The sequence below is a fragment of the Propithecus coquereli genome, unplaced genomic scaffold (genome assembly GCF_000956105.1).
Source record: "Propithecus coquereli isolate 6110/MARCELLA unplaced genomic scaffold, Pcoq_1.0 Scaffold137, whole genome shotgun sequence".
Classification (NCBI taxonomy): domain Eukaryota; kingdom Metazoa; phylum Chordata; class Mammalia; order Primates; family Indriidae; genus Propithecus; species Propithecus coquereli.
The window spans coordinates 2,122,461-2,137,688 of record NW_012137969.1 but is presented as its reverse complement, the minus strand read 5'-3'; the positions used below and the strand labels follow the sequence as shown (position 1 = coordinate 2,137,688).

Here is a 15,228-nt window from a genome sequence, read left to right as displayed (position 1 = left end):
TTTTTTTTTTGGAGACAGGATCTCACTCTGTTGTCCAGGTTGGAGTGCAGTGGTGTGATCATACAGCTCACTGTAGTCTCAAACTCCTGGGCTCAAGCAATCTTCCTGCCTCAGCCTCCCCAATAGCTGGGATTATAGGTGTGCATGACCACACCTGGCTAATTTTCAAAACATTTTTTGTACAGACAGGGGTCTTGCTATATCACCCAGCCTGATCTTGAACTCCTATCCTTAAGTGTTCCTCTGGCCTCAGCCTCCTCAAAGTGCTGGGATTACAGGTGTGAGCCACCATGCCCAGCCAGCTTTAATAATAATTTATAATAATTTTTACTTTTAAACTGCAGAATAAATAGCTGTGTGGAATGCTAAAGGAAACAAAAATTCAATTTGTTGTAATTCCATACTCATTAGGTTTCCCTTGCGGGTCTGTACAAGGCAAGAATTAATGCCCAATACCAAAATAATGTCATGAATGTAAACCCAAAAGCTACATGAAACTTGTGAATGGTGTCATCTGACCAACTGGTCCCACCCTCCAGGCTTTGTAATAAAGGCTGCTGCATAGCAGTGCTATCATAGTTCTAAAACCTCTTTCCAATCAAGAAAAAATGTTTATGACCAAAAAAAATCTATCATTTGACTTTATATTTTTATTTTATCAGACTAAAAGTTAATGTATTGGGCTGTTCACTTTAATATTCGATACCTGGCAACCCTTTCTGCTGCTACCTGGCACCTGATTCTAACTGTCCCCTTGTTTAGTCACCCTGGAGCCAAGAGCAAGTTGTCTAGGTTTCTGCAAATCGCATTTCATCTTCAGCACATCTGAAAAGAGTGGTGTTAAGGGAAAAGATTAATATCGAATAGATAGCTATAGCAATAAACATACCTTAGAGAGGATTCTTAAGAAGGCATTTTGAGGCCGGGCATGGTGGCTCAGGCCTGTAATTCTAGCACTCTGGGAGGCCGAGGCGGGCAGATGGTTTGAGCTCAGGAGTTCAAGACCAGCCTGAGCAAGAGCGAGACCCCGTCTCTACTAAAAATAGAAATTGGCCAAACAACTAAAAATAGAAAAATTTAGCCGGGCACGGTGCGTGCCTGTAGTCCCAGCTGCTTGGGAGGCTGAGGCAGGAGGATCCCTTGAGCCCAGGAGTTTGAGGTTGCTGTGAGCTAGGCTGATGCCACGGCACTCTAGCCCGGGCAAGAGTCTCCAAAAAAAAAAAAAAAGGCATTTCAAAGTGTCACATGCTACCTCTGCATATTGTCCACACTGGAAACCAATCAGGCAGGGACTTTCGCTTACACATCCCCCATTAACCCCAAGAAAATTAAAAACCATTAAACAAACCCTAGTACATATGCCAAGATTGCTTACTCTACCCAATTAAAGAACAAAAGCGTCTCACTTTCTTATTAAAAGGTTTGAAACATGCCAGTCAGTGATGACGAATTAACAGAATGATAGAAAATTTCGGTGACATCTTGGATCATGAAAATTATGAAAACGTATTTGGTCTGTGCATTTTTTGGTTATTAGAAACTATATGACTATATAGAGACTGGTGTGGTAAATGGGATGTGGAACCTGGTCACTCAGACTCTAGGCCTTAGTTCTTCAATCTAAAAATGGTTAAAAAGCAAACGAAATCCATATCCACCTTGAGGGCTGATACGTACTTAACAAAATGCTCTATGGAAAGTTTCAAGGTAGGGATGGGGAACCTGGCACAGGATAGGTGCTTCATAAATTAATTGTCTATTCATTTAACAAATATGCATGCCTACTACGTGCCAGAAGCTGTTCTAACTGCTTAGGATACAGCGAAACAAAGCTTGTTGCCTTGGTTTGAACTCACATTCTAGTTGGGGTATGAAGAGAGAGAGAAAGAAAAATAAATGTATTACATAGTATATCCTAACGTAGTAAGTGTTATGAGGGGGAAGGTAAAGTAACCTAAGGTGGGGTTGTAAGATGGAGTTGTCCACAATTTTAAAGAGTGTTGAGCAGGCCTCCTTGAGGTGACCTTCAAAGACTTCTGTCATTTCCCCATTGCACTCATTGCTTAGCAAGATTCATGAAGGTAGGATATCCTTGGATGACACCACACCCATCCTTCCTCAACCCCTAAGTCTTTAACAGTTCTAGGAAGGTGGTGGCTACTCTTAATTAAGGTTTTTTTTTTTTTTTTTTTTTTTAACTTTACTTCTTCCCCTACCGCTAGAGCATGTACTCACCGGAAAACCATTCGAAATCACAATCAAGCTTTTGAGGGCAAATTATAGGCATACTATAGACCAAAGTGTGGGGAGAAGGAGGGATCTTTAGCTGAACTCTAATTAGCAACAGTAACATTACTTGACATTTTGAGGCTTATTATCAGGCCATTTGTTCATGAAGTGGTAAAACACACATCCTCCTGGGAGTTAGCATGGATCTCCAGTAATCTCTTGTTTAAGTATGTATTTTAGATAACTCAGCAAATGTGCAAATAGCATATATTTAAGGATATTTGATACTGCATACAAAGGATCACACTACTTTATAATTCTCTCTTTTCTCTAAAGAATTTATGCCTTTATTTCAAAGTCAGAGAAATTTGAGTATTTAAAAAAAAACTAAAACCTAGCAAGTCATAAAATCTCATTTGCAGGTGGCTTTTGTAAACACACCTGGTCAGGTTGTGTTTCTGTGAGTAAAATATTATAGACTGCTAACATAAAGGATATATGGTAACATAAAGGATATATCTTTTTAAAATAACTCGAGTCACTAACATTGCCAGATTTTTGTCATATTAACCTTAAATTGTTTTCAGCTTTGACCATTGCGGGGCCGGGGGGGTGACAAAGGGAAGAATGCAACGGGGAGGTGGTGAAAGGCTTTTCAGGCTTCCATTCAGACCTGCGAATATAAAATTTCACTATGCATTTCCACCATAGTCAAAGCATGGGCTAGCGGCTTTCACTTCATCTTATAGATTATATAAACTTGGTGCTGTAAATTCTTTTTTTTCTTTTTTTTTGAGACACAGTCTCGCTCTGTTGCCCAGGTTAGAGTGCCATAGCATCAGCCTAGCACACAGCAACCTCAAATTCCTACAGGCTCAAGTGATCCTCCTGCCTCAGCCTCCCAAGCAGCTGGGACTACAGGGGCAAGCCACCACACCCAGCTAATTTTTTCTATTTTTAGTTGCCTGGCTAATTTTTCTCTGTTTTCAGTAGAGATGGGGTCTCGTTCTTCCTCAGGCTGGTTTCAAACTCCTGACCTCAAGCTATTCTCCCACCTCGGCCTCCCAGAGTGCTAGGATTACAGGTGTGAGCCATCACACCTGACCAGGTGCTGTAAATTCTTATTCCACCACCTTGACGTAAAAAAGTGATCCTAAAACATTAACAAGGAAATTGTCATTAAAATCAACCAAGAAACATTTAGTGAGCTTTTAGTATGCTTTCAGACACCTGGGAATGGAAAACAAGGTTCAGGACTCTGATCTTCAGTGTATTGCAACCTTTTAAAAACTGAAAATGATTTACACTGCTTTATGTATAACCCAAGTGATGAAATCCACACTTTTTTCCTCCTGCTCCAGTTCCTTGGGTAATATGACATGCCCAAGTGGTTGGCATTTGCGGCACTGTAATTCGCTTGAGTCAGCCCCTGACTTTAGTCAACACTAAAGTCAGGAAGAAGTGGGAGAAAGAGCAAAGAGAAGACTTTACTCTAAGCATCCAACTGCTTGACTCAGGTTGTTATCCCATCTCAGATTGGGAAGACAAATATGCCCATGTTCTTGGAAGCAGGGTGGAAGGAACTTCTGTGTTCCTGCGTTTTTGTATCCCAACAGATTCTCAAACTCCGCTTCAAATTGGCAATGATCTGCATTCCTCAATTACAGTTTTTCCTTAACTGACAGTCATCAGAATAGCTACCAAGAGTCTGGTAGTGAGAATGTTTTATTTACATATTTTGTCAGTACCCCACACCCCCTGCCCCACCATCTTCAGGATTATTTAAATAGTAACAATCTCAATACAAATGTAAGACTTTAACATTCAAATTCTGAAATCTCTAAAAATTGCCCTCTATTAAGGGAACATATGAGTAAGGAATAGTTTCCAGTTACAGTTGCTGAGTCTGAAAATGCTGTGTCGACTGTGTCCACTGTATCTTCCTACAAAGTATAATTCATAGGTTACAGTATACACTTGGTGTATTAAGATGAAGGGAATTGATAATCTTTTGGACTTCCAGGGATTATGAAAACATTTCCATGCTCTTTTGTTATTCTCTACGAACAAAAGTCAATAAACTCCTCTGATTTCAGGAACTCAGATCTTGCAAACCCAGAAACTAAATTGTAGGGTTAAAAAAAACTATAAGAACGACCAAACGGTGGGCCTTAAACATGCCTACGAATGAATTTAGAGAACTTTTAAAGTTTCAAGGGGTTCAATGACCCTAAGCTGAATTCAAACAAAAGTTGTTTTGTATTCTATTAATAGCAGATGATTAAACACATATCTTATTTCAACTGGAATTCATTTGTAAGTACTTAAACTTACTAAACTGGCCACTAATCCTAAATCTATGTCTGTTTCTGGAAAAATTCTCTCCTAATACATGCAAAGTTAAGAGACTGGCCATCAATGCATTCCTTAAGGTTAGGTCCATTTTACTAAAATCTCGGGTGCTCTTTCACTCCAGTAACCTCACAAAATAACTGATGTATATACAAGCCAAGTTCAACTTAAAGCGCTGCGAGGAAAGGTCTGGGGTGGGGGGCTGTTGCAAGCCTTCCCGAGAGCAGACCGGCCGCCACCCCAGGACTCCCGAGGCCGAGCGCGCCCCCACCGCGGCTCCGCGAAGCGCTCGGCTGGCCCGGCCCTGCCTAATTACAGGAGAGTTCCCCCCCTACATTCCTGGGCGCTTTATTTGCTCGGAGGAAACTCGAGCTTGTCTCTGGTCTCCGAGGGCTTAAGCCAGGCAGCCAGGGCGGCGCGGCCACCGATTCCGAGAAGTTGGGAGGAGGACGCGGGCCCCACCGACGGCGGGACCCTGCTTCTCCGCCCCCCGCGCCTGGGCCAGGGAAGATGCGGCCGGTCGGGCGGGGAGGAGGAAGGGGAGGACCTTCCTGCCTCAAGACCCTTCCTCGCCTCAAGGTGAACGACCCCGACCTTCCCGCGGCGAGGACCGCGAGCCGCCGCGGGGCTCCCCTCGCCGGCCCCGCGCCCCGGCTTACCCTGTAGGTGGTCTCCGTGAGCCGGCTCACCTCCTCCGGCCCCCGCGACATGGCTGCGGCCGCCGGGCGGGCGGGCGCGGCGGGGCCTCGTGGCTGCCGGACTCTCGGCGGCGGGAGCGCCTGGGCGCGGCTGAGGGGCCTTGGAGCGGAGGGTCGGCCGCCGTCGGCCCGAGAGTGCCAGCGCGCGCCTCCGCCGCAAAAACGACAAAACTTGCGGCGCTGCTGCCGTGGTCTGAGAGACGCTAAAGAGAAGCGGCCCGACGCGGCGGGGCGAGCGGGGCGGGCCCGGAGGACCCACCTGAGGCAGGCGGGTGGGCGGGGCGGCCCCACCTGAGGAGGCCTGGTGGGCGGGGCCTGGGCGGGACGGGGCCGAGTGGGCGGGGCGGCTCCTGAGGAGCGGCCGGGGTTGGCGGGGCGGGGCGGGCGCGGGACGAGTAGCAGTGGGCGGGGTCACCCACCTGAGGCGGACAGGGCGGGGCGGACACTGAGCGCCCTCTCGCGGCCCTCCCAGAGTTCCCCGAGAGGCCGAGACCCGCAGCGTTTAGGCCTCTGTGGTTCTAGAGCCCTCCTGTGCCCCTCACGCTGCTGATCCCAGAGGCCCTGAAGGCCATGCCCTCCGTGGTCGCTCCCCCCAAGCCCTGCCTTTTGGGGCCGTGAGAAGGGGGACCCACATTCCCCAATTGCATTGATTTCCTGATTGACCCCTCCCCACTCACCCCCTCGCTGACCCCAAAGGGCTAAGGGACCCTAGCGCATGGGCTCTCACAGGTGGAGGAAGGGGGCTGCCACTTGCAGTTTTGGAAGCTCCTGATATATCAAAAAATTGATAAATGCCAAGATCTGGTTACTGAAATGGCAGTACATTTTTAAACTTTACGTTAAGAACGACCTTTAACTCAATGCAATGTAACTGTGCTGTCCGCAAGCTCATTCTAGGATTTAGAAAACCCTGGTGAGCTGAGGTGTTGGGGAAGTGTCTCTTCCTTTCATCACTCAGAGTCTGTGCGGGTGTGTGGCCCCTGGGGCCCACCTGTTTTGTCTCCACACCACCCACAGCCCTGCCCACGGTTGAGGCAGCTACCTTCTCTGGGCCTCTCTGAGATTGTGACCCAGACCCTGAGGGTCCAGAACAGCTTTCTCCCATGGGGAACCTCCGCTTAGCTTCTAAGACCTCCACCCAACAAGGGTGGGAGGTCTTATTCTGATTTTTAAAAACTTCCATCTGGGTGCAGTTGCATCTTTTATGAGCTGTTAGGATATGACACTTCTGAACTGCTCCTGTGATAAAGTTCACTAGGAAATGCACACAAAGAAGGCACTGTGTGGCCCAGATGGAAATACCAAGAGTGTGAAATGCCGTTGGACTTAGAACAGAAGCAACCACTTGAACTCTGGGGCAGTCTTATCGGGTTTTGCAAGCCATAAAACATATCATGCTTGGGAACCAAGCATGGTAGTTGGAGGAAATAACACATTGGCCCCAGGTTTCAGACAATGGAAGCAGCTGCCTCCTTCCTTAACAGACTTACAGTATTTGACTCAAAAGATTTGGCAACTAGGTTTTGTTTGCCCTATGTGAGATGCATTTATGACTTTATTATGACCATTGTATTAGGCCCTTCAAGTATGCATGCTGGTTTTTATTTCAACTTGAAAATCTCTGCCTTAACTTTGCAGATCTCCTTTTGTCTTAGAATTTCTCTCTGTGCTTTCTGATGAATGAGATCATTTCACCCTCTGCTGCCAGGCAGTCATCCGAGGAGCTGGAAAGAGAGCAGAGGCTTAACCTTTAACACTTCACAGCACGGTGCTGTGTGGTTTAGAGCCAGAAAAGACAGAGATTAACAAACCACTATAAAACCAGCAAGTATCTCAGATAGCCCAAATCGACTGCTGAGATTGGAGTTTGATCATGGGACCAGGCTCATACTTGCATGCAAATCTTCAAACATTTGGTCATATTTAACTCTACTTTATGGGAATAATGTCTTGGTTATGACCATTCTGCTCCTTTAGAAGTCTTTGAGAATGGTTAGCTTTTGGTCTGCACTGACATTAATATTACAGTCTCCAGATCATTGCTTGACACATAGATGCCAGGAAGGTCTTTACTGAACAAAAGAACACGTGAATATCGATGATCTACTCTGTGCCAGGCACTCTGCTGGGGGCTGTGGGTGTGCAGAATTAACTGGGCTTGAACCATTCCTTTAATACCGCACAGAAGGTAGAATTTAAGGGAGATCACAACGAAAACTATAAGAGAGGTACAGTCAGTCGTGTCATAGGTAAAAAAGGTGGGTGTGAACCCAAAATGTGATTTCTATTAGACTCCTCAAGTATGTTTGTTGGTTGCATGTAAACTTGGAAATCCACAGACTTAGTTGTTCTGAGACTTCCTGATGCTCAGAGTGAAAGAAAGTGAATCAATAGAAAGGAATGACTGAGGAGAAGGTGAGAGCAGCCCTTGTTTTGCTCAACAGCTCTTTGCTTGCTGAGAAAGCCCTGCAGCAGCTCTCCAACAGCTCAGAACTCTGCTGAAGAAGAGCTGACCTGGCCTTTCTGTAAATCAGTAAAACACCTCCCCAGGGGCAGGCAACTAAGGTCTCTTCTGTTAGCTCCTGCTTCAGTTTAAATAGGGATGGTCCTGACTTACAATGGTTCAACTCATGATATTTTGACTTTACAATGGTATGCATTTAGTAGCAATTGTACTTTGGATTTTAAATTTTGATCTTTTCCTGGGCTAGCCACGTGCAGTATGATGCTCTCTTGCAATGCGGGGCAGCATTAGCCAGCTGCAGCTCTTGGTCAGCCACGCAAGGGTTAAACAACCAAACTCTACGGTGTACCTTGTTGCCAGATGATTTTGCCCAAGCGTAGGCTAAGGTAAGTGTTCTGAGCACATTTATGGTAGGCTAGGCTAAGCTAGGATGTTTGACAGGTTAGGTATATTACATGCATTTTTGACTTAATGATATTTTCATCTTAGAATGGGTTTATTGGGACATAACCCCATCATAAATCACAGAGCATCTATAATCAAAAATCCTGTTTATGTTAACAAAGTTTGTAAGCTGTAATTGCAGGTGACAACATCAATAAGATTTTGAAAGCCACGATCAAAACAAGCTCTTCTTTTGGGGGTTATCTCTTCTTCTGAAGTTCCTGTGTAGCCTGCTGATGGGTTCTGCGGCCTGGTGGGTTCTCTAGGGGTGTCCATGAGAAGTCCACTGTGTTTGTGACAAAAGAGGTCTCTGTTGATAACAGTAGTTTTGGGCAAATTCCCATAGAAAATACCAAGAGACAGGATGGAGCTTTAAGTTTTCTTATTCTGAAAAAGCAAATGTGAATTGAAAACTCATTTATGTTTCTATAACTTTTCTTCCAATTCAGACAGCATTAACTTCAACATGCCAACCTTATTTCTGCTGTAGAGTTTTCCACTAGCTGTTCCCTCGTCCCAGAATGTTCTCCTCCTTGGCCTCACAGCTCTTTGCTGTCATTTGGATTTCAGCCTACATGTAGCCTCAGAGAGGCCTTCCCTGACCACTCAGACTGAAGCAGTCGTTCAGGCCCTTTCTATCACAGCATTCTATTTTAATTCTAATGGTGCTTAGCACTAGTTATGGTAGGCTGAATCATGGCTCCCCAAAGATGTCTAAGTCGTTATCCTCAGAACCTGAGAATGTTACCTTACATGGCTAAAGGAGCTCTGCAAATGTGATCTATTAATATTAATAGTTAAGATTTTGAGAAGGGGAAATTATCCCAGATTATCTGGATAGGCCTGATCCCAAATGTCGTTATAAGAAGGATACAGGAGGAGCCAGAGGTGATGTGCTAACAGAAGCAGAGACTGGAGTGATGCATTTTGAAGAAGGAGGAAGAGGCTGCAAGCCGAGGAATACAGGCAGCCTCTGGAAGCTGCAAAAGGCAAGGATGTGGATTTTCCCCGCAGAGCCTCCAGAAGGAACCAGCCCTGCTGACGCCTCGATTTCAGCCCTGTAAGACTCACCTTGGACTTCTGACCCAGAACTAGAAGAGAATAAATGTGTGCTGCTTTGAGCCACCAAGTTCAGTGATAATTTGTTACAGCCACGATGGTAAACTGATACACTAGCACATCTTTTTTCTTGTTCATTTGTTTACTGTTTCTCTCTCCCACTCCCATCCCACTATTAGATTGCAAACCCTGTGAGGACAGGGATGATTTCTGTCTTGTTCATTGCAGGTTGCTTAGTGCCTAGCACATAGTAGGTGCTCAAGAACTACTAAGAGAATGAATTTATGGGGTAGTTAAGATCTCTTCATTTCATAAGGAATAACTCCATCAGGGATTTGTTTTCTTCAGCCTTTAAAAAAGCAATAGCATAGACCACTGCAAAACAGATTGTGAATCTGAAGTCCTTGAAGGGAATGTATAGATTATCAAAATATCAAGAGGTAACAAAGCATTGGCATAAACAGGTTTTAAGAAAAAGCTGTGAACTTTCCAGAACAGTGCATTGCAGGGTAAACATCTAGTAAGTATTACATGAATATACTGAAAATGTTAGTCCTCAAAAAAAAAAAAAAAAAGGAAAATACTTATCAAATTTACAAAAATACTAAATGATGGGTTTAAACTATGTACATATGAATGTGATGGCTTATTAAGCTCTGTAATATAAAGCCTTCTAGGAATAAGAGTTAAATGAAACATGTATTAATATACTACAAATGTTGTATGGCCATGAAACATTCAACAGATTCCACAAGATACTTGAAAACTAATCTTGTTCCTTCATTGGTATTTGAACCACTTCTGCTCTTCAACTTTTTTCTGTTTTGGAAACCTCAAATCTTAATCCATCTTTTCTGTTGCTGATGAATTATTTACAGGTACTCTGAAAATGTGATTTTGTTTATTTGTAGAACTGACGTTTCATCTAGCAACACTTTAATAGTTGTGTCTTGTGTCAATGAACATTTAAGTTTGTGATGGTGAAATCAGAACTAGAGATGTTGAAAGAGCTCTCACTAATAAAGGATAGTTTAGCTGGATATAGAAATCCTACCTCTCTTTTACATTTTTACATCTCAATCTTTCTGTGCTACATTCTGGATAATTTCTTCAGAATCATCCTCCAAATCACAAATTCCTTTTTATTGTCAAATAATTATTCCATTGTATGGATATACCAATTTTGTTTATCTATCCATCCACTGATGGACATTTGGGTTGTTTCTACTTTTTGTCTGTTAGGAATACTACTGCTGTGAACACTTGTGTATAAGTTTGTGTGTGGATATATGTTTCCACTTTTCTTGGGTATATGCCTAAGGGTATATTTGTGACATCATATGGTCATTCTATCTTTAACATTTTTAGGAATTGCCAAACAGTTTTTCATCATTTTCTGTTTCTTGGAAGAGTTTATGAAGAATCAATATTTCTTTCCTTTAACTGTTTGATAGAATTCACTGGGTGAAAGCATTTGGGCCTAAGATTTGCTTTGTGAGAAGTTTTAAAATTGCTAATTCAATCTTTTCACTTGTAGGTCTTTCAATTTCTTTTTCGCAATCTTATTTCCCTATGGCTTTTATTCCTTCATCTCTTTAATCATTTAAAATATTGTTTTATAGTCTCTACGAGCTAGTTCTATGTGTTCTTTTGTTTTATTTTGTTTGGTTTTATTGTTTTTATTCTCATTCAGCCATGATTGTGTCTGCTGTCATGTCAGATCATTTCCTTATTTGTTTTTGTACTTTTTAAATTATGAGATCATCTTCATTTTGTCCATAAGAATCCCATGTACCTTGGGTTGTAAAGTATTCCTCTCGAAAAGTTTTGCGTTTGTTTCTGCCAGGTACTCCAAGACGTTCACCACCGGATGTTATAAAATTCAGACTTTGCGCTTGCCCCATGTCATAGGCTTGGTGGGTTAATTTCTCTTAGGATATTGTTTTTTCTACTCAAAACCCCAATTAAGTCAAGCTCTGCTGTTCTCCCCCAGGCCAATAAGTATTTTCTAGTGCTCCTTTTCTATGCAGTCTTCTGAAGGTCCCACCTTGTGAAGAAGTCTTAGTGTCATTGTCCGTCTTGCACAGGCCACCAGTCCTTATGCAGGTGAAACATATAACTTTTGAGACACCTAAACATTGGGCCCATTTCTAGCTCCAGTTCTCCCACTGTACCCCAGGAGCTCCTATATCATCTGTTCGTGTGCTTGGCTTCCTTCCCTTTGTATTTTTGTTTTCTGGGATGTCTCCTTTTTTTCTTGCAAACTGAACTATGTATTAAAACATTTTGTTACCTTTTATCCACAATTTTAAATATTTGTCACTGGAGGAATTCCAGGTTGTACCGGTCTGCAAGAAACCTGAAAGGGCCTTTGTAGTTTCCATCTGAGACTGTATGGAGGGATAAGGCCTGGACCAGGTGGCCAAGGATCACGTTACAGTGCGTCTCTATCAGGGTGTAGTATCAGACAAGGCATTTTTCACTTCTTGGTCTTGGTTTTTTCACCTCTAAAATAGGGTAGTTGGTCTTCAAGTTACTTTGAGTTCTAAAATTCTGTATTTTTTTTTTTTTTAACTTCTGTTCACAGGTCTGATTCTGAAATCTCCTTTTTCTCTAGGTGCAGGTTGTTAGAAGAGGCTATTTGCCCATGGCCAAGATAACCCGAACATTCTTTACTTTTCCAAGGGCAGAAAGGGAGAGACACTGGTCTGTTGTCCTGAAAACTCCTGAGTGATTTGGTCTCGTGTGGAAATGGCCTGGCCAGATTTGTGGAAGTTGATCTGCCTGGCCTATCTTTATTTACTTTGTCTTGATTTTTTTTTTTCCCATGGGGAAACATCAGCAGAGAGAGTTCTAAACTTGCCTTTCCTAAGCAAATTTGTTTTCTGTATCGACCAAACTCCAAATATCGACCACTTCTGCAAATTTCTTCTTAGTAGGACTTAAATCCTTGCACGATGTGCCTGGTATTTTTCCTTGATCAACAAATGCAGTATGTTCTGGAACAATTTTACCTTCAGATGGGGCTTTTTCTGAGAGGGAAGACTTGGGAAAAGATGCTCTGGAGAACTTTTACAGAGGTCTATCATGCCAGATAAATAATTGTCACTTCTTTCCAGACCGCTGCTGTCGCCACAGTGAAGCCAGAAGGAAAACACCTGGATTGCCAAGCAGTTACTCAAAGTGAACAGCAGGGGATGCCAAGGCAATGGAATATAATGGAATATTCTTTTCCACAAGGACCATTTCTCTTTTAACACTTTCTTTTTCAGGGAGAGCAACATTTGGTGACACAAGGATGCCCCTGATGCCCCTTTTTTGTCTGCACCCCACCTTATTACACACCTGTGGTGGTTATCTTTCTGTGCCTGCTGCCACCTGACCACACGAGCCCCTTTAACACTCGGCCTTGGCGTTGATAGCAAATCTGTTTCCAGAACAGCTCAGCCCTTCTGTAACCTTTCACTCTCTCCATCATCGTGCTCAGCTCAGACCTTGAATTTCCACGGATCTATGAGTGCAATAAATGTGGAGAGAATGCAACTGTTTTGCTAAAAGGGGATGTCTTAGCCCCACCGATCTTGAAATTCAGCATAAAACAAAAAATTTCCATTAGGTAAATGCATACAATTATAAATAATTTAGCAAAACCTTGAGTTAGTAATTTATATGTTTCCTTAAAAGTGTCCCCAACATATCGACATTGACCGGGAAGTGCAAGAATGCTTAAGAATCAATGGAAACTCTGCTGAGTACGAAAGGTAGACTTCCCCAATTAAGCCCATTGTAATGTCCCATCAGTATCTGATCACTATAAAAGTTTTAGCATGAATTTGGCCATAATGTTAGGAAATAACATTATGGGCCCAGAAATAGGAGTTACAAATTCATGATGGAAGGAGCTTTACTATTTTAGTACTAATCGCTAAGAGGCACTCACCACCTAAAAGGACATATTCTATGCATCGGTTGTTTATTTAGAGATCTTTAAAATCTATAGATGCTATGACTTTGGCAAGGCAATAAGCAGGCATATAAGGGCAGACACTCAATCCCTTTTGTCTACTATGGAGACTGGAGAGCTAAAACTGTGATTTTTCTGGTCTTCTTGCAGTTAGGAGAAGCAAAATAGACATATTCTGGCCAGAGACAAAGTAAAGATCTGCTAAGAGAGTGAAAAAGTGAAATATTTGGAGTTCAAGTAGCCTTTTCTTTGGCCTCCTAATAACTTCCTTTTATTTTTTCTTTTCCCCAGAGATAATAGGGTCTTGCTCTGTTGCATAGGCTGGTCCCAGTGACTTCCTGGAAAGCAGATGTGATGTCTATGCAAGAAGCAGCTGCCGTCTTGCAAGCCTGGAGAAACTAGCAAGCGTGAATGTCACCAAGCTGAGACTGGTGGAGTAGTGAGGCAGAGCCTGGAACTCCCACAGCATCCGTGAATGCCGACTTTGCGTTTTTTGCTGCTCATGCATTCCTATGTGACGTATATTGTTCTTAAAACTTGGGATGATTTGATATTGTGTTGAATTCAACATATGCAAACATAATGAATCATCAAATGAAAAAATCCAAATGGTGAGAAAGGACTTCTTGAAACTTTTCATACATTTACATTTTTTCATTTTTGGGACCACCATATTTTGGAGATAAAACAAAAGACCGTGGACTGACAAATTCAAGTAGGATTATGGAGACCAAAGTGGGGAACGTTATTAAAATTAGGACTGACCTGAAAAATATCCTATTGTCTGTGCGTTTGTAGCCTTAGGCCACTTTCCAAAAGCACTTTTGTTTCTGTTTAATCAAAGAGCATCATTTTACACCCACTTTTCCAACAAATAAATTTCAGAATCATTTTTCAAAGTTAGCAAAATATGAACCTTGTGAAGAGAAATCATCTACATTGCCTTGGAGTCAGTCATTGTTCCTGCCAGACTTCTCCCAAAACAACAACAATGACAATATCCTCAGAAGTTTTTGGATAGTATTCACACGTTATCATTAGCTAAAATGATGATGTATCTCTGGACTCATAATTGAGCTAATAATTCTTGGCTTATTTCTCTTATAGCAGCAGCTTTCTTCTGAACACAGAGATGAGACTTTGGCTGTTTACTCATGGCACAAAATGTCATTTAGAGTGTAGGCTTTGCAACATTTGGATATTTGACACTGAACAGGCAAGGTATTTGGGTGTCTGCATTTTCCCCTGCTTTGACTGAGCGAGCTGTTTGCTTATCGAGTAGACTTCTGAGTCTAGATTCAATGGATTTGTCTCCTTGTAGGCATAGGAGCTGGGACCAAGGAGCAGCATTTTTGCCTTGAATTGTTTCCAGGCTGGTGTGAGTCTGATATTGGCTGCCACGAGAAACCATCTTCCCCATCCGGAGCAGCCCTATGCTGCTGGGCCTGTCCTGATTGTGACTGGGAGACAGAGGACCCCTGCTGCCATTGGAATGGGATAGGGCGCGAAGACATAGTGGGAAAATAGTAGGTCTGGTGTATTCAGTTCCTATCTTCAGGGAGAACATCCCCTGTGACTTGGAGCAAGTTGCATGTGTCCCCAGGCCTTTGTGTCCTATTTAACAGGAGTGGGGGTGGGTAGTACTCCAGATGAACCCTGAGGGGGTGGCGAGAGGCTATGCTTTTCCTGGGGCCTTTCTCCAGAGATGTGGCTGCTGCCCCAGGCCACCAGATGTGTCTCCAGGATTCTTGGGAGAGAGAAGCAGAAGCCTAAGCCAGGCAGGCAGTCACCCTTGCTCCTGGGGCGCTGGCCAGGAGGAGGCCCCAGGGTGACAGGGCTGCCCGAGTGGTGGCTGAGGGAAGGTCACTGGTCTTGCAGCCGCTGCCCCTCCCTACCCTTGCAGGCTGCCTTTGATCCCACTGTCAACAGAGATTGCAGTGCACGTGGGGATTTGCTGGCCTGCTCTGTCACCCCACCTCCAGGCCGGCTGGTCAAGTCACATGGAATTCCCACACCCC

At 43.4% G+C, this 15,228-nt stretch overlaps 1 protein-coding gene across 1 annotated transcript in view; it reads right to left on the bottom strand.

Annotated features, from left to right (window-relative positions):
- BAIAP2L1 (BAI1-associated protein 2-like 1) overlaps nucleotides 1–5,507 on the bottom strand; it is an 87,430-nt gene extending 81,923 nt beyond the window's left edge. The window contains exon 1 of the mRNA XM_012639023.1: nucleotides 5,241–5,507. Within this exon, the coding sequence (XP_012494477.1) occupies nucleotides 5,241–5,291 (51 nt within the window). The 5' untranslated portion in view covers nucleotides 5,292–5,507. The remainder of the gene's footprint in view (nucleotides 1–5,240) is intronic.
- Between the last annotated feature and the right edge of the window lie 9,721 nt (nucleotides 5,508–15,228).